This window comes from Sorex araneus, chromosome X (genome assembly GCF_027595985.1).
Source record: "Sorex araneus isolate mSorAra2 chromosome X, mSorAra2.pri, whole genome shotgun sequence".
In the NCBI taxonomy this organism is placed as follows: Eukaryota; Metazoa; Chordata; class Mammalia; order Eulipotyphla; family Soricidae; genus Sorex; species Sorex araneus.
This window is the reverse complement of record NC_073313.1, coordinates 278,354,849-278,382,578: the sequence shown is the minus strand read 5'-3', so window position 1 is coordinate 278,382,578 and position 27,730 is coordinate 278,354,849. Positions and strand designations below refer to the sequence as shown.

Here is a 27,730-nt window from a genome sequence, read left to right as displayed (position 1 = left end):
TGAAGACCTGTACCCCGATGAATCACAAGAGAATGCCTGTGCGTGGCAGTTTATCACTTGAATGATAATTCTGGTTCCCCTGAAAAATGTTAACATGTCTGCTCTTCAAAATAGACAGCAGTGAGAGGCACCGGAGGTGCTGGGGTCACTGATGGGGAATATAATTGACCCGAGCTTTTGTTGCCTGGTGACAGATTCTCTGGGATTAATGGGTCATTGCACAGCCCACAACCCACTGCTTTCAATGCCGGGGAGATGCACGCAATTTAGAACGCTAGAGAGAGCAACAGACCCTCGTGGAAAGAAGCTTCCTGTCTGCAGTGGAGCCTTCCAGAAGCCGGCTCTATTGTGAAAAACCTATTCAGTTTTAATCCTTTCGGAGAAGGATTTTGCTGTCGCATCCTCACAGCCTTGTGCCTGCTGGAATAATGCACCCACACAAATGACAGCATTGGAAAGGGAATTAGTATCTTCGTGAAGAATCTCAGAATGAGAGGCTGAGATATCTAAGGAGAAGACATGGTGAAGCCATTTAATGTTTCCAAGCCCAGTTGGCATATTTTAATATATCGAAGCTATTGTCTAAAGAGCACCAAAGGGGAATTGTCTGAAGAAGCAGGATTCTGCTGCTCCCCAGCAAACCGTATGTTGTTGATGTTGTTTATCTACACCATAAGAGGCCAATTAATGAATACAAAGTTCCAGTGGAGAGGAAGTCATGGCCCAATATCAGTTTGGGTGGAAGTGATCCCACTTTTATTTTGTTTCATTTTTGGTTTAGAAGCCACACCCAGCAGTGCTCAGGGCTTACTCTGCGCTCAGGAGTTACTCCTGGTGGTGCCCAGGGGACCACATAGGGTGCCAGAGATCAAACCTGGGTCTGCTGCATGCAAGGCAAGAATCACACCCGCTGTCCTATCTCTCCAGCCCCATGATTCCCCTTTTAAAGACGGTAGTATGTTCACTTCATAATTCATCATCTTTAAGGCAGTCTCCAAAGAAGAGACTTGGGAATGTCAACCAAGCTAAATTAGGATACATACCAAACTAATTTCAAATTTATTGTCATAAAGATTTTAAGTCAACTCAATAATTCAAAAGTCTGGCAAAGAAGCACAAATAGATAAGCTATTCATTCACCAATGTGCTGCACCCTCAGGAATGATTCAGTCCAAACCAGTACAATGAAAACAAATCATATTGCCCATTGAGAGCCAGAGAGATAGTGGGGCCTTTAGGGGGTGGTGTTAAGGCACTTGTCTTGCATGTGGCCAACCAAGGCTCAATCCCCAGCACCACACGTGGTTTCTCAAGCACCACCAGCAATCACTCCTGAGCACAGAGCCAGGAATTGCCCCCTGAGCACTGCCCAGTGTGGCCCCACATAACACAAAGCTAAAAATTAAATACTCCATTGCTTAGAGGGTAATGAGAAAGAGGATGGCCTGGAATAGTAACTTTTATCACCCTCACTTGAAATCCAAAATTCCTCACCTTAAACTCCCCAAACATACCTCTTCATCTTTTAACACTATATTCCATCAGGATATAATTCTTTTTCTGTATTTCAGATAATCCTACAACCCTGCCCCTTTGCTGACATCAATATAAGGCATTCCGTTTGTCTTCCTTCCCTCTGTCTCTTCTAGCAGTTTATCATACCTAGTACATAGAAGGCATTCAACATTTCTTCTTGCTATTAGTTTCTAAAGACAGTTCTAGTGGGATATGCAGATTCCGAATTAGCTTAGGATTTTATTTTGACTCTCAGTAGTAAATCTGCTTTCTCCATCTCAACCTCACTTTTCTATCTGGCAAGAGATTATTTCCACTTTCTATCTGGAACCTATTGTCAAGAAACTATGGGTTGAAACTTTGCCTTCAAAAAGTTTCTAGTCTATTAATAGACAAAAGAACAAGGAATTCCTCTAATATGCATCTGACCTTGAGTGTTCCTTGTTTCAAGTTATAGGTTTTACCTCTTGGGTTAGAGGAGAAACTTTCACTTCTTTTTACTTCATCATATACAAATTCTGTCCTCTGACAATGCCAACTAATGATTTTATTATCCATTGATGACATTTACCGAATGATAAACTCACATTGCAACTTGCAAAATAGTGGTTTCTCTAACTTAAAAATTTCTTCTATAGAAAAAAAATTCTTCTATAGGTATTCATTGGCATTCTTTCTGTTTTGATTTTTTGGGGGAGGGGTCACACCTGGTAGTGCTCTGCACTAGGATTTGGGGGACCTGCAATGCCAGGTATGGAACCTGGCAGTGTACAAGAAAACTCTCAACCACTTAATCCCTCAGCCCTTCAGTGACATTCTTTTGATAAAGAAGTACTCTCTCCCCTTCTTTTCTGAGCATCGCTATTAATCACTGTATTCCTCTTTTTAAAAACTGCTGTATTATAAGAAAATACATCCATTTTAAGACATAATGCTCAAGTTGTCCTAAATTTGGTGAGTGAGCGTGCTTCCGGCCAGCTCCTGTGTTCTTTTGCTGGTTCTTCATCAGTTTCTGAGTAACTTCTTGATTCTGGTACAAAATGTTTCAGACCTTGTACTTCCCTTGCCCAGACCTGGAGCCAACCATTTTGCTCAAGGATCCTTAAAGATTTTTAGTGCATCTCTTCTTTTACTTTTTGATTTTTATTCTAAACTTTTAAAAATCATCATCCTGTACTTGGCGTGCCTAGCCTATTCTCAACACTTCAGTGACTCTCCCAGGTACTCAGATTTTCTCAGCAGTGCCTTTATTCAGACCCTTATGCTCAGTGCTTAATCCTCGTGCCGTCTTCAGGGAACATTAAGCATCTCCTTCAGTCGTTTTCCAAGGTGTCATTTGTTGGTGTCAAAAGTGAGCAATGGGGGCTGGAGTGATAGCACAGCGGGTAGGGCATTTGCCTTGCAGGCAGCTGACCCGGGTTCGAATCCCAGCATCCCATATGGTCCCCTGAGCACCGCCAAGAGTAATTCCTGAGTGCAGAGCCAGGAGTAACCCCTGTGCATTGCCGGGTGTGACCCAAAAAGCAAAAAAGAAAAGAAAAGGGAAAAAAAGTGAGCAATGAATTACACAAATGTGGATCATATCCCAAAGCCCATTGGGAAACTGCAGGTGAAAGACCTAAACAAGCAGAACCTGAACAAGCCATGCCTGAAGCCACCGGTTGCAGTTCTAAGTACCCTTGGCGGAGGCCCCACCTTCCTTGAGTGCCCCCACCTTCACCCCTCAAAGGACTATGAGAATAGGAGCAGGTGTTTAGTTCAGAATTCTTGTTTTTGATTTTGGGCCATACACAGCGATGCTCAGGGTTTACTCCTGGCTCTGTGCTGAGAGATCTCTCCTGGCCGTATTCAGGGAGCCTTATTGCACTGAACAATGAAGAAAGAACCTTTACAATGCTGACTCCTCACTCATGAGAATTGGAATCTTTACTTTCCCTTGGAAAGCCAGCCAGAGGAAAGTGAAAAACTAAGCCAATAAGCAAAAGAAAAAAAAGGAAAATTTGAGGTACGATTTCAAGAATTCACATTTCTGTGTAGCTCCTAATGTTGCCCATATACCACCAAGCACAGTATCACTTTTCTGTGAAACCATTTAGAAATAAAAGTACTTTTTTAGTTTCATTGTGTGAAAATTAATGTTATAGTTCTTAATTTCCTCAAGCTAATATAATCATGACCATACATTTTTTTCCTTTTGCTTTTTGAGTTACACCTGGCAATGCACAGGGGTTACTCCTGGCTCTGCACTCAGGAATTACTCCTGGCAGTGTTCAGGAAACCATATGGGATGCTGGGAATCGAACCCATGTCAGCCAGGTGTAAGGCAAATGCCCTACCCACTGTGCTATTGTTCCAGTTCCCTTTAAAATATATATGTATATTTTTTGCTTTTTGGGTCACACCCATAGATACACAGGGGTTACACCTAGCTTATGGACTCAGTAATCACTCCTGGCAGTGCTTGGGGGATTATATGGGATGCTGGGAATCGAACCCAGGTTGGCCATGTACAAGGCAAATGCCCCATCCGCTGTACTATCGCTCCAGCCCCCATAACCATACATTTTTTTTAAAAATAAGGTGCAAAACATAATTTAAAACTGTAAGGGCTAGAGTGATAGTACAGTGGGTAGGGCACTTGTCTTGCATGCAGTCTACCTGAGTTTGACCCCTGGCATCCCATATGGTCCCTAGCACTGCCAGGAGTGATTTCTGAGTGCAGAGCCAGGAATAACTCTTGAGCATCACCAGATATGGCCCCCAAATAAAAACGTATAAACATTTATTGCACAATAACTTAAAAATACTAAGGAATTGGGGCCGGAGCGATAGCACAGCGGGTAGGGCGTTTGCCTTGCACGCGGCCGACCCAGGTTCGATCCCTGGCATCCCATATGGTCCCCCAAGCACCGCCAGGTGTAGTTCCTGAATGCAAAGCCAGGAGTAACCCCTGAGCATCGCTGGGTGTGACCCAAAAAGCAAAAAAATAAATACTAAGGAAGATGAGAATTATATTTGATTAAGTACACATGCAGCATTTAGAAACTGATTTAATAATACAAGAGGATCAGAATCATCCTGTTGACAATTCTCTGATACACTGTTATTATTATTTCATTAATTTATTTTTGGTTGGGGCCACACCTGGTGATGCTCAGGGGTAACTCCTGGTTCTGCACTCAGAAATTACTCCTGGAAGAGCTAAGGGGACCATACACAGTGCCAGGAATCAAACCCAGGTCAGCCGCATGCAAGACAGGCACCTTACCCTCTATACTATCTCTCCACCCAAGATTTTATTGTTTATGACAACTCACATTTCACAATAATCTTTTGAGGGTTAACTAAAAGCCATGTGATAAAGCATATATTAAAAAATAGGATCTTTGTCCATTTATTCACCTTTTCAATCATCAATCAACAAAATGCATTAAGCATCTATTATGTTCCAGCACCATTCAGGATTGTGAAGGTACAAACATAAGGCATGCCAAGTTAGAACAACCAATCTGTCAGGAATTAGTGCCATAAATCATTTTAATGCTATTTTTGTAGGGAAGTGGAGGGAAAAGAGTGAAAGAGAGAGACAAAAAGAGAGTGTGTTTTGTGTCTCTTTAGGACTAAGGAAAGGGCTAGTGGGTTAGAAAGAACTCACAGGGGATATGGAGTGAGGCAGTAGGAAAAGGAGGAAGGATATTCCAGACAGAGAGAGCAGTGTGAGCAAAGAGGGGAAATGGGAAACAGTGCAGCACATTTCCCTGCTCATTCTCATCACAGTTATGCCATAAAACAGACTATTGGGACTGTACTTACTGGATGTTGGGTGGGGGGTGGGGGGATGGGGTCGTGGTTTCCAGGGTATCTAAACACCTTGGTTTTATTTTTATTTATTTTTTATATTTTGCTTTTGGGGTCAGACCCGGCGGTACTCAGGGGTTACTCCTGGCTCTGCACTCAGGAATTACTCCTGGCAGTGCTCGGAGGACCATATGGGATGCCAGGGATTGAACTCAGGTCGGCTGCATGCAAGGCAAACGCCTTCCCTGCTGTGCCCGGCCCAACACCCTGGTTTTAGCATTGGGCTCAGGATAATCCTCAGCAAGCCTAGATTTTTTTTTTTTGGCCTTTTGGGTCACACCTGGCGATGCATAGGGGTTACTCCTTGCTCATGCACTCAGGAATTAACTCAGGGGACCATATGGGATGCTGGTAATCAAACCTGGGTCGGCCTCGTATAAGGCAAACGCCCTATCCACTGTGCTATTATTGCTCCAGCACCCAGCAAGCCTAGATTTTGCAAACTGAGGTTGTTGGTAACCTCAACTGATACCTGTTTTTTCGAATGAGTAAATTAATGTGTCAGCATGTCCATCATCAGAACTAAAGCCAAGTTCATTCAACTTGTCTAAAGAATTCAGTTCCTTTTCTTCACTCTCCATCCTTCATCAAGTGGAGGATGCTGGAGACAAGACATTCTAATGAACTCATTGCACTCCAGCCTAGCTCTGTTTCTCCCATAGTCTTGGAAAAAAAAATAGCTTCACTTTCTCAAGCAGGGCTCCTGAACCAAACCATAAAACAAGAAAAAAACGATTCAACTACTATTTTCTCGGTTCTCTCAAGGTTGGCATGAAAAAATTGCCATTCTAGGTGCATGGGGAAATTGGTTTATACAAATGAGGCCTTAGGGCACCAAGAGTGCAGTTCTTTTCTTGCTGTTGTGAGACCAATAGTGTCTCTGTTTCAGCTTCTCTGCTCTTATTCTCAGCACAGCTGATTGACCAAGAGAAGTCATGGGAAGGAAGTGTCAGAGGACGGGCTTGTGTTATCTCGGCTCTGCAAAATGAGGAACAGAGGCCTGGAGAGGGTGTGCAAAGGTAGAAAGCTAAAGTTCTCACTGTTTAGAAGGGGGAAATAGACCTTAGTGTGATACTTGTCACCAACTTTGCTCTTGGCTGGAAATTGTGGAATTTGGGCTGCACTGTATATAGTTCTTGTGGAAGACAAATGCTCTAAAAATAAAGTAAGTTGGACTAGTTTCAAAATTACAAACCACAATGGCTTTAAATGTAAGTGTTGACTTTTTTCTCTCATTTTCTTTCTTGTCTTCTTTCTTGTCTTGGAGAGGTAGGCAAGGAAGTTTCTGTAAGATGCCTTACTGAGGTGCAACCCAAGAAACCGGGAAGAACTTCTCTGTATTCTCTCTAACAGATGCATTTCATTAACAAATATTTGTATAAAAGCTCATGGATTCAAAGTTTGTATTACCAAGCATGCACCTGTACATTAGTCTCAAGACTGGGCTTGTTAAATGTAATGTATCAATCTTTGTAAAAATTCAGTTTCTAGGGGAGGTAATTATTCATTTGTCATTCAATTTCCCAGTATTAAAAGTTTCATATGTAAATTGACTGCATACTGATGGGCTACTGTATAAAGGAGGAGCACTTTTAGTGACTGAGCTGAAAGAAAGGGTTGCTGATGGCTCTTCCATCTGAAGATAAATCAGACATGTTTCTGGGGGGCACCTTGCAAGCAGCTGGGAACTTCCTGGGTGCAGGGGAATGGAAGGTGCCTTAGGCCTCTGCTTTCAGCTTAGTTTCTGCAGCAGCAGCATCTACTTCCACATAAAACTCTGCATGGTTTATTATTGGAGGGATACAGTTATTTTTGTTTTGTTTTGTTTTGTTTTGTTTTTGGCTTTTTGGGTCACACCGGGCGATGCACAGGAGTTACTCCTGGCTCTGCACTCAGGAATTACCCCTGGTAGTGCTCAGGGGACCATATGGGATGCTGGGAATAGAACCCGGGTCGACCGCATGCAAGGCAAACGCCCTCCCCGCTGTGCTATCGCTCCAGTCCCCTCTGAGGGATACAGTTAGATGCCGACGTCCCCCCTCCTTTCCATGTCAGCCTATGTAACCACATTGGCAACGATGATTAGCAGGATGGGGTCCTGAGTTTTCACTGAAGAGTCATTCATCTGAAAGAAAGGTTGCAGGTTTGCCAATACTCATTAAACGCTCACTCAATTTATGTCTGATTTGTAATACTCAAAAAAAGAGGACCCGTCTCTAACCTAGTCTAGAAAATATTTTTGATGGCATATGAAATGTCTAACTTGGCTCTAGGAGGTTAAATTTCATCAAGCCTCCCAAGAGGGTGCAGACAGCTGAGAGAGAAGAGCCTGGTCTTGCTGGGCAGGAAGATGTTTCAGAGCATACCTTCCTCCTTAGTAGCAAATTGATGGTCACTGCTTTTCTTGGGGAAGTGTTAAGGCATTGATACAACCTAAAATGATTCTTTCTGGATCGTGGTTCTAGCAGAAAACTTTTTGAGGAACAGAAGTTTATTGAATTCTAGAAATACCAAACCACTATAGTTCCTCCATCATGCCAGGCAGTTGCATGTTTCTGGACCTCTTGGTCTAGAACTCACTTCCTTCCTCCTTCCTGACTTCATACTCCCCCGGTTCATGGCCTCTGCTTCTAATCAGAGGAAACTGGAATGTTGCATTGCTGTCTAGGGACAGCGAAGATATGAAGAAGATCAGTAGGACCACCTGTAACACTCAGCCCTTCCCAATGCTTGAAGTGCGTCCCTGGCATGGCATAGGGGGTATTTCTAGTAAGTGTCTACTTTGACAAGCAGGGTCTCGGCTGCTTCTGCCTTTTTGGAGTTTTTTATTCTCTGCCCTGCCTTTTCATTGCCCACAAAGTGTGTCACACGCAATTTAGGAGTCATCTACTTTGGGGACTCTTTCTGGAACCTCTGTAGCCAGTTAAGTGCCCTGTAGTCCTTTGTGCCCTGTAAGTTCTATGGTAAACAACACATTATCCAAATCAAGTCAACAAAATAGGTATTTATTCTCTGCTTGTTAATCAGCCAAGGTTATACAAGCCCTTGCTTAGTTTCAGCAGGATCAAGTCATCTATTTTTAAGAATGTTGGGACTGGAGTGATAGCACAGTGGGTAGGACGTTTGCCTTGCACGCAGCCAACCCAGGTTCTAATCCCAGCATCCCATATGGTCCCCTGAGCACCGCCAGGAGTAATTCCTGAGTGCAGAGTCAGGAGTAACCCCTGTGCATCGCCGGGTGTGATCCAAAAAGCAAAAAAAAAAAAAAAAGAATGTGATAAAAATACATATAAAATTGACCAATTTATCTTTTTTTTTGTTTTTGGACCACACTAAGCAGTGTTCAGGAGTCACTCCTGGTGGGGTTCAGAGGCCCACATGGGTGCTAGGTTGGCAGCATGCAAGACCAGTACCCCATCTACTATTTCTCCGACCCCCAATTTAACCATTTTTAAGTATATGGCCAGTGGTATTAAGAATTTATAATTTTGTGCAACCACTACCATTTATCAATCCCCAGAACTTTTCATATTGTAGAACTAAAACATTTTCATTAAACATTAACACCTAGACCCTCTGCCCCCAACCTTGTTTTATTCAAATTCCACTTTCTAGCACTATGATTTTGCCTACTCTATAAGGACATTCTTTAGTTGGAATCAGGTGACATATCTTCCTGTGGCTAATGTATTTTACCAGCATAATGTCTAGATGTTGTGTATGCTGCCATATTACAGGATACAGGATTTCCATCCTTTAAAGATAATATTCCGTTGTCTGCACATCCATCCATCCATTGGTAGGTTACTTTCACATTTTACTTCTGAATAATTCTGGGAACATGGCTATACAAGTATCTCTTGAACTCCTACTTTTAATTCTTTGGGGCACATACCCAGCATTGCTTGATAATGGGGTTCATTTTTACATTTTAGGGGGACCAGCCATACTGTTTTCTACAAGTAGCTGTACCATTTTATATCCTCACTGCTTTTACTTGTGTTTGCACACACTTTGGCTTGCAGTACTCATAAGGGACTGCATACTTGGTTGCAATACTCTCTATAGCTGGCACACCAGCTGTGGGTGCTCACATACAGATAGATGTGGGGATGGGGCCAGGAATCAAACTCAAGGCCTCATACCTCCAAGGCAGACCAGCTTCAGTAGAAACATGGCACTGCCTAAGGAGGTAAGTTTTAAGTGGTTCTTAAAATTATCATTTAAATCTGAGACCAAAAGAGACTCAAAGGACAAATTCATCATGAAGGTACATTACAGTGCTCACTTCCTTGTTGAATGCCTATCTGCCAGTTACTTCAACATTTTACACTAACTCTAAACTTTATGATCCACAAAATCACAATCTTTCAACTACTATTACCTGCATTTTACATATAAGGTTAAAGATCAAAGGGGCCGGAACAACAGCAGAGTGGGGAGGATGCTTGCCTATTCAGTCCCTAGCATCTGACCCGGGTTTGAACACCAGCATCCCACGTGGTCTCCTGAGCACCGCCAGGAGTGCTCCGCGCATCGCCGGGTTGTGGTCCAAACACCACCTCCCACCCCCGCAAAAGATTCAAGAGCCAATCTTCCACGGTCGTATGGCCAGCTAAGCAAGTGGCACGAAGGCCCGGATGTAGCCGAGGGGTAGAGCAAGGGCGCTGCGTGCGTGCGGTCCTGGGTTCCAGCCCTGGCACAGGGCTGGGGAGGGGGCCGTGGGGCAGCCAGAATCCCACTATTGTCCCGCAGTAGTAAGAGGGTATTAGAAACGTTAAATCCCCCAAAACGGTGTTTTTGAGTGACTTTCGGCAAGTAACCCCTGGCACCGAAGGCAAGGTGGCAGACGGCAAGGTGGCAGACGGTTTCAGACCGGTCTCTTGCATGAGAAGCCGCACTTGCCCTCATCCCCATTTCTTCCCAACTTTCTGAAAGTGAAATGGAATCTGCGTGGCCTCCCCGAGCTGGGGCCGAGGGCCGGTTTTCCGGGGTCTTTCCGCCTCGGCCTCGGTCGGTTGGGGTGTGCGACTGCCTCGTGCCCCCGGGTGGCGGGGCGCGCGCGAGCGCGGCGGGGCAGCCGGGGCGCAGGCCGAGCGCCGCCAGCGCCCGCCGGGCCCGGAGCAGTTGCCAGGGCTGCGCGGCCCGGGCAGCAACGGCCGCAACTGCGGGGCGGCGCAGCGGCGGCGGCGGCGGCGGCGGCGGCTGCGAGGCCCAGTGACGCATTGCAGGTACGAACCGGCCAATCAGCGGGCGTTCCAACGCTCTTCGGCCGCACGTCGCCGCCGCGGTACTCCTCCGCGCCGCAAAGTAGCGCCCTACGGCCTGGCCTTTTAACGGCCGCCCGGAGGGTGGGCGATAGCCCCTGACGTCATGGTTCCCCCCTCCCTCCGGTCCGGGCCCCCGTCGGCCCAACAGCCGCGGCCCGAGGGCTCTCAAGGAGGGTCTGCGGGGGGCCGGGACTCGTTGGCGGAGTTCCGTTATCTGGCGGCGGCGGAAGGATCCGGCGGCGGGCGGCGTTTATGAGGCGCGGGGGGCGGAGGGCAGCGCGAGTCGGAGCCGAGCGAGCGAGCCGAGCGGTTGTGTGGTCCTGTCCCGGAGAGCGCTAGCGCCTGCAGCATGGTGAGTGCGGCGCTCGGCCGCGGGCGCCGGCCCCGGGGGCGGCCGCGGGGAGGACGCTCGCCTCCCGCCGGGCCTCGCGGGGCGGCGCCCGGGGTCGGGCGCGAAGGGGCCCGGGGCTCCCGCGGCGGCCGCGTCGCAGGTGCTCCCTGCCCCCACCCGCCCCCGCGAGGGCGCGCCCGTGGGTGGGCTCGGGGGCCGGCGCCGCGGACGGCGGGGCCGGGGGCGGCCGGGGGTGGCCGGGCCGGGCCCCTCGGGAGGTGGAGCCCGGGCGGGTGGGCGGCCGCCGGCGGTTGGCGCGGGCCGGGCGCGCCTTTGTCCGCGCGCGCCGCCGTTAGCCCGCATCCCCCGGCCGGGCAGCGCGGGGGGCGGGCGGGCGCCGTGTGGGCCGCGCCGCGCGGGGCGGGGCGGGGCGCGGCGGGGCGCGCGGGCCCGGGGCCGCCGCCCCAGCTGCTGCGCTGGCACCTGCGGGGCCGCGCCGGGGCCCGGGACCTCCCGACCACAGCGGCGCCCGCCGGGACGGCCGCAGAAAAATTATTTTTAAAAAATTTATTATTTATTTTGCGGTGTCTTTGTGCGGCCGGAGGAAGCGGGCGGGGGCCCTCAGCCCCCTTGGGGCCGCGTGTCGCCGCCCCGGGTTCTGGCGATGTGTCCGGGAGGCAAGGTGACATGTCCTCGGACCCGCCGCTGCCAACTGAAACCGCCGGCCCGGGCGTGGGCCGCCGCCGCCCCCGCCCCAGCCGCGCCCCGACACCGAGTCCGTCCGGGCGGCACGTGCTGTGGGACAGCGCGGGGTCGCGGCGGGGGTCTCGCGGGCTGCGCCAGCCGCGAAGGCTCTGCCCTCGCCTCGCAGGCCCGCTTGCGGGAGCCGGCGCGCCCCCCCCCCCCCCCCCCGGTCAGTCACGCCCGCGTAGCTGCGGCCCGGCAGGTTCGGGTGTTGCCCGAAATGGACCGGCCGGGTCTCCCGGCAACCTGGGGACCGGCCCGGTGACTTCCTCTTCCGGAGCTCGGACGTTAAGACGCCGCGGAGTGGAAGAACAGAGCTGACGGGGGCGGAATTGGCGCCCACCTTCGGGCCTGCCTGGGCCTCCCCCTCCGGGGAGGATGCGGGGGCTGGGACACCTTGCTGTCGCTTGGGTGTTAAGAAAATTGCATCAGAATGCGAGGAATTTTCTCTGTAAAATGAGACTTCGTTATGGCTCAATATTCAGAGACGGAGAATGTTCTAGGTTGAGCTAGGAATCGGGCCTAGAGCCTGAATGTCAAATTAGGCTTTTTAATTGTCGATTGTCCATTTTCATTTAGTAATTTGGTCCAGTGGTTTGTGTTAGGCATAAAGATGTACTGCAGCTTTATTTTAGGATCTGCCTTTGTTATCGATAAAGCACGTACCTTAACCTCTGGAATAAAAATTACTTTTACATGTCCTTATACCGAAAAGCATTTGATACAAATAGGAGTGAGGGGTAGGAGGTCGTTCCCGTTGAGGACGGAGAGATGGTCCATTTGGTAGGGCGCGTCGCGCTTTCCTGTCCCGGATTCTGTCCAGCCCGCTGGATGTGATTCCTGAGCATTACTAGTGTGACCCAAAACAAAGTTCCAGTTCAAACCTGAAGACCTATACATTTATTAAGAATTAGAAATTCATTTTCTCCCACTGAACTCTAAATCTATATATCCACTTAGTACGTTTTAGAAAATGTTGAATTAGGTACATAGTACCTTTAATGTTGCATGCGTACTTTAAATTCTGTTTATCTTGTATGTACAATACCTGTGATTATTGAAGATTTGGGATGCAAATTGAGATAAATGGATTTCATGTCTGGAACTTTCTGGAATGATGAACAATAGAAAAAAATATAAATTGTGAAAACACAGGAGTAAGAACCATCTCCATAGTGAATTCTTCACTTGACTGAGATGAGAATACACTAGCTTTTCCCCAGGAGTTTAATTCTTCTAAAATGGTGGCATTATTCACAGACAAACAGGAATGGGATTTGTTTAGGTTGGGAAAGTTTACAGATTAAAATGCCAAGGAGTTTCCATCACAATCCATCCACCCCTTTCCTAGGTGCTTGAAATTGAACCCAGATCGTGCAACAAGGTCTGAGTTTTTCCCTTGAGTCACATCCCTAGCCTGTATATTATTATTACCTTTTTTTTTTTTTTTAACATTACATGCTTCTGGGCACAGTGGGGAAACTATGTGGTGCAAAGGACTTCAGCCCTATCTATCTTCAACTAGCTATCTCCCTAGTTACTTTATTGTATTTTATTTGGCCACTTCTGGATGTTGCTGCTAAAATATAAAACGTTGAACCCTGGATATAAATAGTAAATACAGAATTTTGGTACATTAAAAAATTCCACACAAAATTAAAATCTTTCTGGCCATATGAGTTTGTGTGCTTTAAACTAGTTTGTAATCCAAGATTGCATTTGTTCTCAGGTAGGGAGCTGGCTAAAATAGCTTGAGGGCTTTTAAATGTTGACTTTTCCAGCAAAATTGTAAATTTGTTTTCTTTTTTAGCTAACATTCTTGTTTTCTTCCCTAAGGTTGCCTTTAGCTTTCACTTGAATCCTCTCAAATCCTCCCTCCCTTCCACCCCTCCCCCAACTACCTTCTTGCACATAGCTATCATTCCTTCACCCTTCACACAGACTGCAGTGCTTTCCACACATTTTGTTTTAATCCTAAATTGATATCTTCTGCCACATCTGTCCTTGGATTGCACCTCAAGGTTTCAGTTTGCGGAAGAAAATATTTTCTTAACTTAAACCAAAGTTAACATGGAACACTAGATTTTAGCATTTCCTAATGCCATGCATTTCTATTTTTCTTGAGGAAATTAAACTAGGTTGTTATTTAATATTGTGGGTTTTTGATTAGCTTATAATTGAACTCTCTGACCTAACCCTTTGCATAGTTCTTTTATTCTGTGTAATAACCTTGCAAAGTATTAATATTATATTACAGATGAAGTTAACTGAGTGGTTGAATAACAAGTCCCAAGGTCACGCAGCCATTTAGCAGACTAATGGACAGAATCCTGCTTCCCTCCACTGTGCTGTGCCATATTGCCCTTCCTTCAGAAGTGATAGTTCTAAAAGTTTGAATAAGACTAGAAGTAAATGCTCTGTATCCTCTAACAAAATAAACATGAATTTAGGGGATTTAATGGGTTTTAAATATAAATCCTAGGGAATGCAGGACTGATTTTAATACCAAATAGTTGGTGGAGATTAGAGATTTGTAAGGACACAAAACCTACAAAAGTAGATTTTTGTTTTTCTCCCCCCCAGTAATGTTGCATTGATGAGTTTAATCAGGTTGTGATGCTCACAGTCAGCCATAGTGCTCATCAGAATTAGCATTTCTGTAGTGGGGATGCTTGTGTGCTTGGTTCAGACACAAGCTATGATTGTGGTTCTCTGTTGACAAACCTACCTTGCATCCCCTTCCTTGTGGTGCTCACATGCAAACTGATACTGCTGGAAAGTGCTAGCACTACTGAGAAGTGCTACTAGCAGTATTGCCAGGATGGCGCTATCACATATGGGATGCCAACAATTTGTGCTTGTGACCATGTATTTTCTAGCAGTGCAGGTACTCTAAGCCCCAGCACGGTTCCTCAGAGTCTAAAAGTGGTTATATTTATTTGTTTTGGAGTCATACCTGAAGGTGCAGAGGAAGGGAGGGGAGCCTTACTTTGAGGGAGGGGCCATTTAAAAGTAGATAATTTTTTTAAAAATCTGCATTTAAACTTTCTTGCTCTTGAATGTTAAATTACCAGGTCCTGGGCCTTTTCACTTTTTGGTGGTTATAGGGATGCAAGCCCTGGCCTCATGCTAGAGACATGATTTATCACTGAGCCATACCTCTGGCCCCCTTCCCCTCTAAAAAAAGAGAGACAGGACCCAAGGGATAGAACAGCAGGTATGGTGCTTGCCTTGTATGCAGCCTACCCAGGTTTGATCCTGTCATTCCATATAGTTCAGGGAATGATCTATGTGATCTATATAATGATCCCGCCAGGAATGATCCCTGAGTGCAGCCAGGATCTACTGAGCATTGCTCCTGTGGCCCAAAAGCCAAAAAGGAAAAATAAACACAAACGGATTTGCCTTGAGGTTAAAATTGTTGAGTGGGGCTGAGTGTCTGACAAAGACACTCCTGCTTTGTAGGTTTCTTTGGAAACTTCCTCTACCTGTACTCTACAAACACAAGATGCTGTTCTCTTTAACAAGTTAACCATTGTAAACAACAAGGAAGTTTGTTTAAAAATGAAACTACATTTTATATAAATTGATTAGTGTATTAATTGGGCTGGAGCGATAGCACAGTGGTTGGGCGTTTGCTTTTCACACGGCCGACCCGAGTTTGATTTCTCTGCCCCTCTCAGAGAGCCCGAGAGTATCAAGCCCGCACGGCAGAGCCTGGCAAACTACCCGTGGCGTATTGGATATGCCAAAAACAGTAACAATAAGTCAGTGAGAGACGTTACTGGTGCCCGCTCGAACAAATCAGTGAGCAACGGGATGACAGTGACAGTGTATTAATCACTGTTACTAAATATTAGGAGATGTTCCTTGGCAGTGCCTCACAGGTACTACTATATAAGCAGTTTATTTTAAAAAAAGAAAGCGAGAGCTATGAATTTTGCAAACATCTCATTTGTGATTCTTTGAATTTATAACTTAAAAGTTGGGTGTGGGAAATCATCTTTTACATAAGGCAACCCTTACGTAAAAGATGGATGTGGCCCCAAAACAAGAAAAATTTAAGCTTTGGATAATCTGGAAACTAGTAATTCTGACTGTACTTGTTAATGATTTTATGCTGACACTTACCCCACACACCCCCCCAGATTTAACCTGAGCCACTAACCCTTACATATACTGTGAAGATTTAACAGAAAAGAACTTTTAGGAAATGGCTGGGCTTTTATTTATTGGGCCTTGCCTGGTGGGGCTTGGTGATGAGAGAATGACAGAACTGCATGCGATGCAGGGTTTTGAAACCTGGGTCACTGCTGCATGCTAGGCAATTGCCTTAACATTTTTGCTCTCTCTAGCCCAGGGCATATTTTTAAAGCAAAAGGAAGTAGTGCTTTTCTATATGCTTAAAAGAAACCTTTTTTTTTCCCCACAAAAGTTCAGATGTAATTTGGGATTTCAAAACCAGAGAGAGTGTTCAGAACTCTGGTTTCCCTTGCAGTTAAAGTAAAAAACATGTAAGCTGCATATCAACCAGGATAGGTTGAATTATTTTTCTTTTTAATAATGAGTTTTGCTTTATAAAGCTTTTTGAGATTTAGAAATTACTTTATGCCCCAATGATTTATAGTATTGTTTTTTTAATGTAGTTCTTAGAACTTGGAGATTTCTGGCCATGGTTTGTGTATGCCACAGTTGGTGAGCTTAGTTTTTGGAAAACGGAATAAGCCCTTGATCCTTAATGATTCTATTAAACTTTCTAGTGTTCCAGGCTACAATTTTTTGGTTTACATAAAATTGGGCTTTAAAATTCTGAAATAATTTCATATCCTAAATGTAAGATCAGAACAGATAATTAAGCTTTGAAGATAAACCAAATATGTGCATTTTTTATCCTCTTATTGTTGGTAGTAGTAAGAAATGTTTATATGAATTTTGTGTATGAGATAAACATTGAATATTTTAAAAGTCGTTTTTGCAATTGTAATTAACATGCTTTCAAGCCACTTTTTTTTTTTTTTTGTAGGCTGACCAACTGACTGAAGAGCAGATTGCAGGTGAGAAATACTTTGTTCTAGATTATAATGTTTGAATAGCCAACCTCAGAGTGAGGTTGAACTTGACTAGAATGAAAACATTGACTTTGGTAATATGTATTAGATGGTAGTGATAAGTGGATATAATATCACTGATTCATAAGAGTAAACTTGTCTTTGAACAATAGAGTGGCTCTGGTAACTGAAGACATGTGTTTTTAAGATATACTTTGATGATCTATTTATTTTGAAGTTTTTCCTACTCAAAAATGTGTATTCTGGACAGTGTTAACACTACAACTCCAGAGTTGTAGTTTCCAAGAAAACGTAATAGTATCCAGTACGTCATTGGAAGTGTAGAATTAAAAATTTATTCTAGTTTAAAATAACTAACATTTTAACTTGAGAATACCTAAATTTAGGACATATACAATCAGGGAATAATTTTTCTAGGGGAAAACTGAAATTTAGAAGTTAGCATTCCATTTTATAGATGTAGTTATTTTAATTTTGTATTTTAGAACAGTGACAGCTATTGATAAGATTTTTCCTAAAACTTCTTGTGGTTTACTGTGAAAAAAAGAAAAGTACAGAAAACCTGATCTTATAGTTATAAAGATTTGAGGTGGATAGTTAATGCTCAAATGTCAAATAAAGTATTTTTTCCTAACTGCAGTGTTGAATTTATTTTTCAAGTTCTATCCCATTGTTTTTATTAACAACAAACATTTGGCAATTTCACTTCAGTTTCCTGGTAGGTTAGGAGTTTGAGTGTTCTAAAGCATGCTTGCACACACTACACATGCACACAATAATTTAATGATGAAGAAAACTATGAATTGTTGAACCTCAACTATTTAGAGCTTTTAAAATAAGCACAAAAATTGGAAACACCAGATACTAACAGGACTATACAAAGTGGGAACTATACTGGCATCAAAAAACAAATTCCAGCTGGTGAAGTTTTGTGTGTTGGGGGGGGTATTAATTTGGCTAGGGATTTGTTTAATAAATTATACAATTGTGTGTTGCTCAAAGGTTTGGAAATAATTTCTTGATTTAAACTAGAGGTTTCCAAATTTATTTTGTCTACAACTCCCTTTTAAGAAAAAATTTTTTTGTCCTTGGCTCCTTTGGTAATTACCATTAATACAACAAACAAAAAGACATGCTAGGCTAAAGCTATTACTGCCCACTGCCTCATTCCCCTTCTCCCATCTCCCAGTGGGAAACACTGACTTATACTGCATCAGATAAATGCAGATTACTCTAAAATAAATGGTTTTGTACGATTTAAAGAGAAACCAGAGTATTTCAAATTGTTTTTAATATAATTTTCCCGTATAGTAGCTGACATGGACTTATTTCTAGTTGTAAATTCTTTTTTTTGTTTGTTTTTGGGTCACACCGGCGATGCACAGGGGTTACTCCTGACTCTTCACTCAGGAATTACCCCTGGCGGTGCTCAGGGGACCATATGGGATGCTGGGATTAGAACCCGGGCCGGCCGCGTGCAAGGCAAACGCCCTACCCGCTGTGCTATCGCTCCAGCCCTCTAGTTGTAAATTCTTAAGATTCACTAACACACCTGTCTTCCTCTCTACTTTTAATTTTCTTTATTGAATCATTGTGAGATAGACCCTTAGAAAGTTGTTCGTGATTAGGTTTGTCATATAGTGTTTCAACACCCATCCCTCCACCAGTGTACATTTCCTAGCACCAATGTTCCCAGTTTTTCCCCCATCACCTCTCACTACCCCTACCTCCTTCCCCGTCCTCTATGTTTTGTTTTTCGGTATTCCTAGTCAGATAATTAGGAATAATAATAATATAATAATACACACCACTGGTTCATTTCAGGGTAGACCGTATACTCTACATGCCTCTCGCAGGATTGATACTATTTACTGCCCTCCAACCATAGCTCTTTTTTATTTTCTTTAATTGTGGAGGGGCACTTCAGTAATTGAGGGGTTGGGTGTGGGGGTTGTTCCTGATGCTTGGGCTTTTGATGAATGCAGGGCACATACTGTACCACTTAAGGCACATTTCCAGTGCATGTGCAACTTTTTAAAAAAAAGAAGTTTGTCAAATACAAGATTAATCTGATGATTGATAGCATTCTTGTAAAAACTGAACTTCATTGGAGCCTTGTCTTTAAGATGAATGGTGTCATTTCATTGACTTCCAGTGGAAGTGGGAAACGTTGTGCTAGTAGTATTCCCTTCCCTTTTTTCCTTTTGTTTTTAAGTTGTTCCTTAGCCAACTTTCAAGGAAGAAGAGCCATGACTTTCATGTTACTAAAACTTACTGATAGTGACATTTTTTTCTTTCTTATCTGCCCATTGACACATGTTAAGGACTTTTTTTTTTTTTTTGGCGTTTTGGGTCACACCCGATGATGCACAGGGGTTACTCCTGGCTCTGCACTCAGGAATTACCCCTGGCGGTGCTCGGGGAACCATATGGGATGCGGGGAATTGAACCCGGGTCGGTCGCATGCAAGGCAAACGCCCTACCCGCTGTGCTATCCCTCCAGCCCCAGGACTATTTCTTGAATATTTTTTTTTAAATAATTTTGTTTGGGGGCCACTCCTGCCTGCGCTCAGTGCTTGCTTCTGGCTCTGCGCTCAGGTATGACATGCCTGGCGTGCTTGGGGATCATATGAGATGATGTCCAATTTGAGATGAAGACAGATTTTTAATCTCTTTGTGATATATTATTGTTGTATTACAGTAACTTCTTAGAGGGAGGCTTTCTACTTGGAGGGAAAAAAGTTATTAGCTTCACATACTATAGTACAACATTGAATATACTTTTATTACAAATTTGTTTAGAGATTCTAACAGCAAATTACCTGGTTTAGGAAAAGCATACTTGTTTAGGTGGTTACTAGAAGTGTCTGTGCTCAAGAATCACTTCTGGCTTGCTTGGGGGGGGACTATACGGGGGTACCAAGGTTAGAACCTGGGTCAGCTGCGAGCCTACCTACTATACTATCTCTCTAGCCCCCCAATTATTTTTTTCTTTGTAGAAGAAACTTGTGCTAAAGTTTCACTAACTTTCAAGGGTCCAGGAAGGAATAAAACTTACTTGATAAAAAATAATTAGCGATACTTAGTTTATAAGAACAGTTACATAGTGCCGGTAATGATCCTGAATGGATTAAGTTTAGAAATAGAATTTAGTAAACAGGCTTTCTTGGGGGTGGTGGGGGTGAAGGGTAACTTTTATGATGATGACCTACTACATTAGAGAAGGGCGCTAGAATTTCTAGTAAATAGATGAAACTTGAATAATGTGATGTTTGGAAGTTTTAATTTAAGCATAACTGGGATAAATTTGTAACAGTTCTATCAGTTATGTTGAAGATAGCAACTCTGACGTAAAGCACATATTGCATGTTTAGTGTTTAGGTTTTGAAGTGTGCTTATGTTTTGAGTTATTCTTGGAAATTACTCTTCAGAATAACATGACGTATGAAGATTATTCAGTTAAACTATAAATGTTAAACTGTTAACATTTATGAATATTCAGTTAAACTGGAAATGTATGTGAATGTCAATTGTACTTTGAGATCATTCCTTTTTATTTCCGGGACTTAATCTGATTTATTAGTCTAAAAATGCTAAATTTAGAATAAGCCTTGATCTTATCAAACCTTGGTCCTTATCAAAGTAAATTAAAGTATAGATTTGATTATATTTTCTGCATATGTATCAGTTTGACTCTTAACCGTCTGATGGTCAGTTAAGCTTTAAGAAGTAGTAATGCCCAATCACGAACAGCTTTGTAACTGTCTCACAGTGATTCAATTGAAAACAAAAAGTAGTAATATTTAAACAGTGGAGCTATATTACTTGCTGAAGTACTAATCATGTTATATCTGGTGTAGAACAATTAAAATATAAGTTGGAGGACTGGAGAGACAGTACAGGGATTAAGGAACTTGTCTTGAATTTTGCTGACCCCATTTTGATAACCCTGGCACCACATATGGTCTCTCCCCCTCCTGCCTCCCACCCAGCACAGAACCTGCTAGGGTTTTTTTTTTTTTTTTTCTTTTTGGGTCACACCCGGTGATGCACAGGGGTTACTTTTGGATCTGCACTCAGGAATCACCCCTGGTGGTGCTCAGGGGACCATATGGGATGCTGGGAATCGAACCTGGGTCTGCTGCATGCAAGGCAGACGCCCTACCCGATGTGCTATTGCTCCAGTCCCCCTGCTGGGTTTAATCCCTGAGCAGCACTGGGTGTGATCCTTGCTCCCCAAATCAAAACAAAACCCTTAAAAGGTGAAAAAGGGCTGGAGAAGATAGTTGAAGATAGTAATAAGTCAATATATATCAGGCAGTGTTAAGATAGCTAAATTTAGGGTAGAGAGACAGTATGGGGTTATAAAATTCATTTTAAAAATTATACTTGAGAGTTGCCAGGGGATATGTCCCATTGGAAGTCAAAAATAAAGGTTATGTTAGATAAATAAGCTAATAGAAAGTCTTTGTTATAAACTGGGCCAGAGAGATTGTATAGTGGGTAAGTAAGGCACCTGCACCACATGCCGTCCTCTGATCCCTGCCAGGAGTAAGCCATACTGCTGGGTGTAGCATCAAAACAAATCCTAAGCTGGCATAGGTTAAGGAACTAAAAAGAAGAGAAATGAAGAAAATGGTCACATGTAAGAGATAAAGTCTGGTTGGAGGGCACTCCCCATGGTGCACTGGGAATTCAGTGGTGTTTCCAGAAATACAGACAGACCTACAGTATGGACTAGACACTTGAGTGTTTGGGCCAGGTGCTGGGGGATAGTGGGCGACCTTGGCTATATCCAGTGGTGCTGGAGGTAGGGAACATATATTGCAGAGGATTGAACTTGGGACTAGTGCATGTGTAACTCCATCCCAATTGAGATCTCTTCCTGATCTTGTAATTACATTTAAGAAGTACATATTGTTATGTTATGACCATGAGGGCAAAAAGATAATTTGCTTACTTGCCCAAAGGTGCATTGGTTGGTAGTAAATGTGTTGCAATTCTTAAAGCCAGTGCGATTAAGTTTAGAGTTTGCTTTTAGTTTCTATGCTGCGTGACCTCACATGCTGAAACACTGGATTGAGCTTTTTTACTTGTGGGTGAATTTAGCATTTTCAACTGATAAAACTGGGTGTAATTTTAATAGTAGATAAGAGAAAAATAAGTATACATGGTGCTTTTTAATTTGGGGGGAAATAAAAGCAAAAACAAAGATGTGGAACTATGGTAAAGGCAAAGTCAGGATAGTTAAGACTGGAGAAGACAGGTTATAAGAACTGGAGCAGGGATGGGCAGGGCGGAAAATTATACTTTGAGGTTTTTTGAGGCACACAAAGTGTCAATTATATATTTTCTTTTGGGGCGGGTGGGGAGAAGTAGTGTTGGTGCCATACCTGGCGATGCTCAGAGGTACTACTCCTACCTCTGTTAAGGAATCATTCCTGTCATGCTCAGGGGACCATATGGGATTAAACCCGGGTTGGCTACATGCAAACAAGTTCACTACCCACTGTGTTACCACTCCAGTCCCACATTTTCAGATATATAAAGGTGTACTGGAGAAATGCAATGACCTCATGAGCTTTACAACTTCTTTTATACATGTTTGCTGAAAAGTACTGCCTTTGTTCTTAGTTCATTTATGTGACTTGATGCTACCAAATTTAATCTCTGCTTTATAGTTATTTATTAAATAAGTGAAAAGACATGATGACTCTGGAGTGCTGCTCTAATAGCTTTCTGTGTAATGGTGAATTGAGAGCAAGAAATGTTCCACAAAAAGTTTTGGAACATCTTTTTCACTGATGAACTTGGTAGAAAAGTGTAAATTATCATTGTTCTCAGTGATACAGTACTTTTAGCTCTTGGCTAAAATTTGCAGTTTATAATCTTGATCAGAACCTTGTTTTCGGGGCTGGAGCGATAGCACAGCGGGTAGGCCATCTGCCTTGCACTCGGCCAACCTGGGTTCAATTCCCAACATCCCATACGGTCCCCTGAGCACCGCCAGGGGTGGTTCCTGAGTGCAGAGCCAGGAGTAACCCTTGTGCTTCGCCAGGTGTGACCCAAAAAGCAAAAAAAAAAAAAGAACAAACTTTGTTTTCATCTTTGCACATTATTTGGTGAAATTCCTACTTTCTAGAAAAGGAAACCAACCCATTGTTTATTCTGAAGTTTTAAGGGTTTTGTTTAAAATTTAATAATGTGGTTAAAAACCATTTGTGAGAATTAATCCTAAGTACATGAAGTATTTGGTTCTTTATTGTTCTGAGTGTAGAATAGGTCTGTAATTTGAATTGTGTATCATTGAAGTATAGCTTTAGTGGAAAAATAGGAAATCCAAATGTTGAAGATTGGAATTTCTTTTCTCTTTCAGTTTTGAGAATTTGACTGTGTAGAGTAAAATAGTTTAAAGAAATTAGAGAAAGGGATGGGAGAGCAAGAGAGATGTGTTCAAGAGAGGAACACAGGCTTCTCCATAGTAGAATAATCTGTAATTTGATTTTTATCTTTCCTACATACTGACATTCTGTTTAATTATTTAAGTGAAAAACTTGACAAAACAGTATACAGTATAGGATTTAAGGTGTTCCAAATATTACATGATTTTTGCCATTGAAAATTTTTTCAGGTGTTATTTCCATATGTATCCTTGCTTTTAAGAATTAATAAATTGGGACTGGAGTGATAGCACAGCGGATAGGGCGTTTGCCTTGCACAAGGCCAAACCAGGTTCGATTCCCAGCATCCCATATGCTCCCCTGAGCATGGCCAGGGGTAATTCCTGAGTACAGAGCCAGGAGTGACCCCTGAGCATCGCTGGGTGTGACCCAGAAAGCAAAAAAAAAAGGGGGGGGGCTGGAGCAATAGCACAGCGGGTAGGGCGTTTGCCTTGCACAAGGCCAAACCAGGTTCGATTCCCAGCATCCCATATGGTCCCCTGAGCACCGCCAGGGGTAATTCCTGAGTGCGGAGCCAGGAGTAACCCTGTGCATCGCAAGTTGTGACCCAAAAAGAAGAAAAAAAAATAAATTTAGGTGGGGTTTTTAAATAATCTATACATCTGAATTGTACTCTTTTAAACAGAATTCAAAGAAGCCTTTTCACTATTTGATAAGGATGGTGATGGAACTATAACAACAAAGGAATTGGGAACAGTAATGAGGTCTCTTGGGCAGAATCCCACAGAAGCAGAGTTACAGGACATGATTAATGAAGTAGATGCTGATGGTAAGTCATTTTTGGTGGTTTGGGGAGGGAGTTGAAGAAATGGCATTTACATTTAAGAAGTGGCATTTACATTTTCTTGTGATGTTTCAACTAAAACACTATTTCAGGTAATGGCACAATTGACTTCCCGGAATTTCTGACAATGATGGCAAGAAAAATGAAAGATACAGACAGTGAAGAAGAAATTAGAGAAGCATTCCGTGTGTTTGATAAGGTAGCTTGATGGACTGGATTTATTAAAATTAAGTTTAGGGAGAAATGAAGTAATTGAGATCTCTTGTTCTTTGAAGATTTAAGTTTGCATTGGTTTCTAAATTGCTTTACTCCCTGATGTGAAATTTAGTAGATTTAGTCTTATTTCAGTTATTTCAATTTGCTTTCCTAGGATGGCAATGGCTATATTAGTGCAGCCGAGCTTCGCCATGTGATGACAAACCTTGGAGAGAAGTTAACAGATGAAGAGGTTGATGAAATGATCAGGGAAGCAGATATTGATGGTGATGGTCAAGTAAACTATGAAGGTTGGTTTTTCATTCTCATCGCTTCATTCCATGCTTTGTCTTTAAATTTGGAGATACTTATTAGATAACGGATTATATCAAAATTGGTGACTTTTTTGCTCCCCAAATTAGATGTTAAGACTTGACTATATTGGGGGCCGGAGTGATAGCACAGCGGGTAGGGTGTTTGCCTTGCACACGGCCGACCCGGGTTCGATCCCCGGCATCCCATATGGTCCCCCAAGTACTGCCGGGAGGAGTAATTCCTGAGTGCAAAGCCAGGAGTAACCCCTGAGCATCACTGGGTGTGACCCAAAAAGCAAAAAAAAAAAAAAAAAAAAAGACTATATTAACTAGGAGACCTTTCGCTATTAAATAGAAAGTTTGTAGACTAGACTGACTCGCATAGGAACTTTCTCGAATTATTTACTAGCAGGTCCTACTGGCCTTACACCATATAAAAACAATGATTGGGTGATTTCAGACACACATTCAAGTTTGAGAACTTTAAATGAACTCTTTAAAGCTTACTCCAAACTAAGCTTTAAAAGAGTTCTTGCACAATAATTGTGGAACAACTTGAAAAGCCTCAAAATGAAATTAGTTGGCTTTCCTCCATTGCATTTTTTCTCTCAGTCTAATTGACTTTAATCTGAAAGACTTATGATTCATTTCAGAAGTATGTGAGGGGCCTGGGTATAACAAAGAGTCCATGAGGTAAAGGTGCTTCGCACATGGGTGGCCTTGGTTTGCTCCCGGGTGCCACAGTATTGTCCCTGAGAACAGTGCCAGAAGTAAAAGCTGAGCATAGTCAGTTGTGACCCGAAAAAACAAACATCCTAAATTTGAAGTTTTCCAAATTGTTTTCCTTCTTAGTTTTTGAGGCACGAAAGGGGGTGAATATGGAGACTGCCCTGTAATGGTTTTGTCAGTTTTGTTATTGACTTCAACTCTCTATACTTCTTTTCCAGAGTTTGTACAAATGATGACAGCAAAGTGAAGACATTGTACAGAATGTGTTAAATTTCTTGTACAAAATTGTTTATTTGCCTTTTCTTTGTTTGTAACTTATCTGTAAAAGGTTTCCCCCTACTGTCAAAAAGAAATATGCATGTATAGTAATTAGGATTTCATTCCTCCATGTTTTCTTCCCTTATCTTACTGTCATTGTCCTGAAACCTTATTTTAGAAAATTGATCAAGTAACATGTTGCATGTGGCTTTCTCTGGATATATCTAAGCCCTTCTGCACATCTAAACTTAGATGGAGTTGGTCAAAAGAGGGAACATCTGGGTTATGCCTTTTTTTAAAGTAGTTTTCTTTAGGAACTGTCAGCATGTTGTTGTTGAAGTGTGGAGTTGTAACTCTGCGTGGACTATGGACAGTCAACAATATGTTCTTAAAAGTTGCACTATTGCAAAACGGGTGTATTATCCAGGTACTCGTACACTATTTTTTTGTACTGCTGGTCCTGTGCCAGAAACATTTTCTTTTATTGTTACTTGCTTTTTAAACTTTGTTTTAGCCACTTAAAGAAAATCTGCTTATGGCACAACTTGCCTCAAATCCATTCCAAGTTGTATATTTGTTTTCCAATAAAAAAAAATGACAATTTACCCAACTGTTGCTTTAAATCTGAGTCATTTATGAGGTTGAATAAGATGTGGAGGTGGTTTCTACTTGGTATAACTTAGATCTACTCAAGATTGTATTTAGTGTTTAAATCAGGATACTTGAAAAATTTTAAACGGGCGTTGGTGCTGAGCACTTGGTGGTAGATTGCTCAGTGGATGCCTCTAACCCGAGGCCAGTGTGATCCTTGATCCCAACAGTTGAAAACACACACACACTTAAGAGGCGTCAGCGAGGACATCACTAAGTGTGTTCAGCCTGTTCCACAGAAAAGGGAAGGGGGATTGAAAAAGAAAAGAAGCTTAAAGTTGAGGTGTGAGATACTAAAATCAAGTGGATCTCGAAGGGAAACTGGTATTTCTTTGGTTTGGGCCCCAGTGAGGTGGGAGGACTCTGTAGCTCTGGGGTTGAGCCCAGGCCACCTGCAACCAAACCATTCCTTCCAGCACTGTTGAGTTCTCTCCATGACAAGTTTCTAATGTAATTTTTAATTTTGGTATGTTTTTTTAAAACTATGCCTTTAGTTATGCATAGATGATGGGGGGGGACGTTGGGGAAGGGCAAAGTGTTTATTAGAATATTCTTCAGGACTCCTGGCAATGCTCTGGAGACCTTATAGAATGTCGGATCAAAGCTGGGTCAGCTGCGTGCAGGGTTAACTTCCCTGCTGTACTGTCACTCTGGCTCATAATGGTGACCTTTTTAGGTTGTTTATGGAGCCACACCCACAGTTGCTCTGGGGTTAGTACTGGTTCCGTACATAGTGCTCAGGGGATCATATGGGGTGCTGGGTCAGCCATGTGCAAGGCAAACACACCACCCCTGTCTTGAAAGACTGGGATTCTCAAGAGGAAAAATGTAAAAAAAGGAAATTTTGTGCCTAATGGATATAACCTTTGGGTGAGAGCTGTAACTTAAGATTGACTACTGTTCCCAGAATTAGGGTGTTAGTGGCCCCAAAGCAGGGAGCCCCTTAAAGTTTTTTTCCAAGGGGCCAAAGCAGTAGTGCAGTGTGCATGCTGCTAACCTGGGCTTGATCCCTGTATGGTCTCCGAAGCCCAACGAGATTGGCCTAAAAACAAAAACAAAAAGTTATTTTAATGTTTGAAAAAGAGTCCAAATCCAGGGTAAAGGGTCATTTTGTTTGTAGTTCCTAGGTTCTACGGTGCTTTTTAGGTCTGTGCACAAAGTAAATATTTTTCATCAGAATGCTCATTTGGCACATGTTTTACTCCAAACACATTTTTAGGAGTAGATTGGTAGTAACTAAAACTACTTTTAGTTTTTAGCTTTTTACCATTGCTTGTTTTAAGCTACTCAAAATGGTGGTTATCCAGGTGTTTTGTAACTATTAAATACTTAATGATAAGAGTTCATAGTAATCCAGAGCCACTATTTAAACACAATTGTTAACCTAATTATTTTGGGGAAAGGTTTTTAATTTCCCAAGAGGAATTCTCTTAGCATGTTACTACCCATTTTTGACTATTCCAATATCACTGTTACACCAGAAAAAGAACTGACTAGATAGTGAAGGAAGAGGATATAGTGTTTTAGATAGGACAAAGGAAGTTAGCACTG

At 42.9% G+C, this 27,730-nt stretch overlaps 1 protein-coding gene across 1 annotated transcript; it reads left to right on the top strand.

Annotated features, from left to right (window-relative positions):
- Positions 1 to 10,867: 10,867 nt before the first annotated feature.
- Positions 10,868 to 26,138, top strand: CALM2 (calmodulin 2). The gene is made up of 6 exons (XM_055122596.1): positions 10,868 to 10,995; positions 16,742 to 16,772; positions 23,874 to 24,017; positions 24,125 to 24,231; positions 24,403 to 24,538; positions 25,489 to 26,138. Exons 1-6 carry the CDS (start codon positions 10,993 to 10,995, stop codon positions 25,515 to 25,517), a joined length of 450 nt encoding a protein of 149 aa, XP_054978571.1. The 5' UTR covers positions 10,868 to 10,992; the 3' UTR covers positions 25,518 to 26,138.
- The last annotated feature ends 1,592 nt before the right edge of the window (positions 26,139 to 27,730 follow it).

Excerpts from the sequence above, each read along its gene's own strand:
- CALM2 (XM_055122596.1), top strand. Across the intron at positions 16,773-23,873 it reads GACTGAAGAGCAGATTGCAG|AATTCAAAGAAGCCTTTTCA; the intron begins GTGAGAAATACT and ends TCTTTTAAACAG. Across the intron at positions 24,232-24,402 it reads CATTCCGTGTGTTTGATAAG|GATGGCAATGGCTATATTAG; the intron begins GTAGCTTGATGG and ends TTGCTTTCCTAG.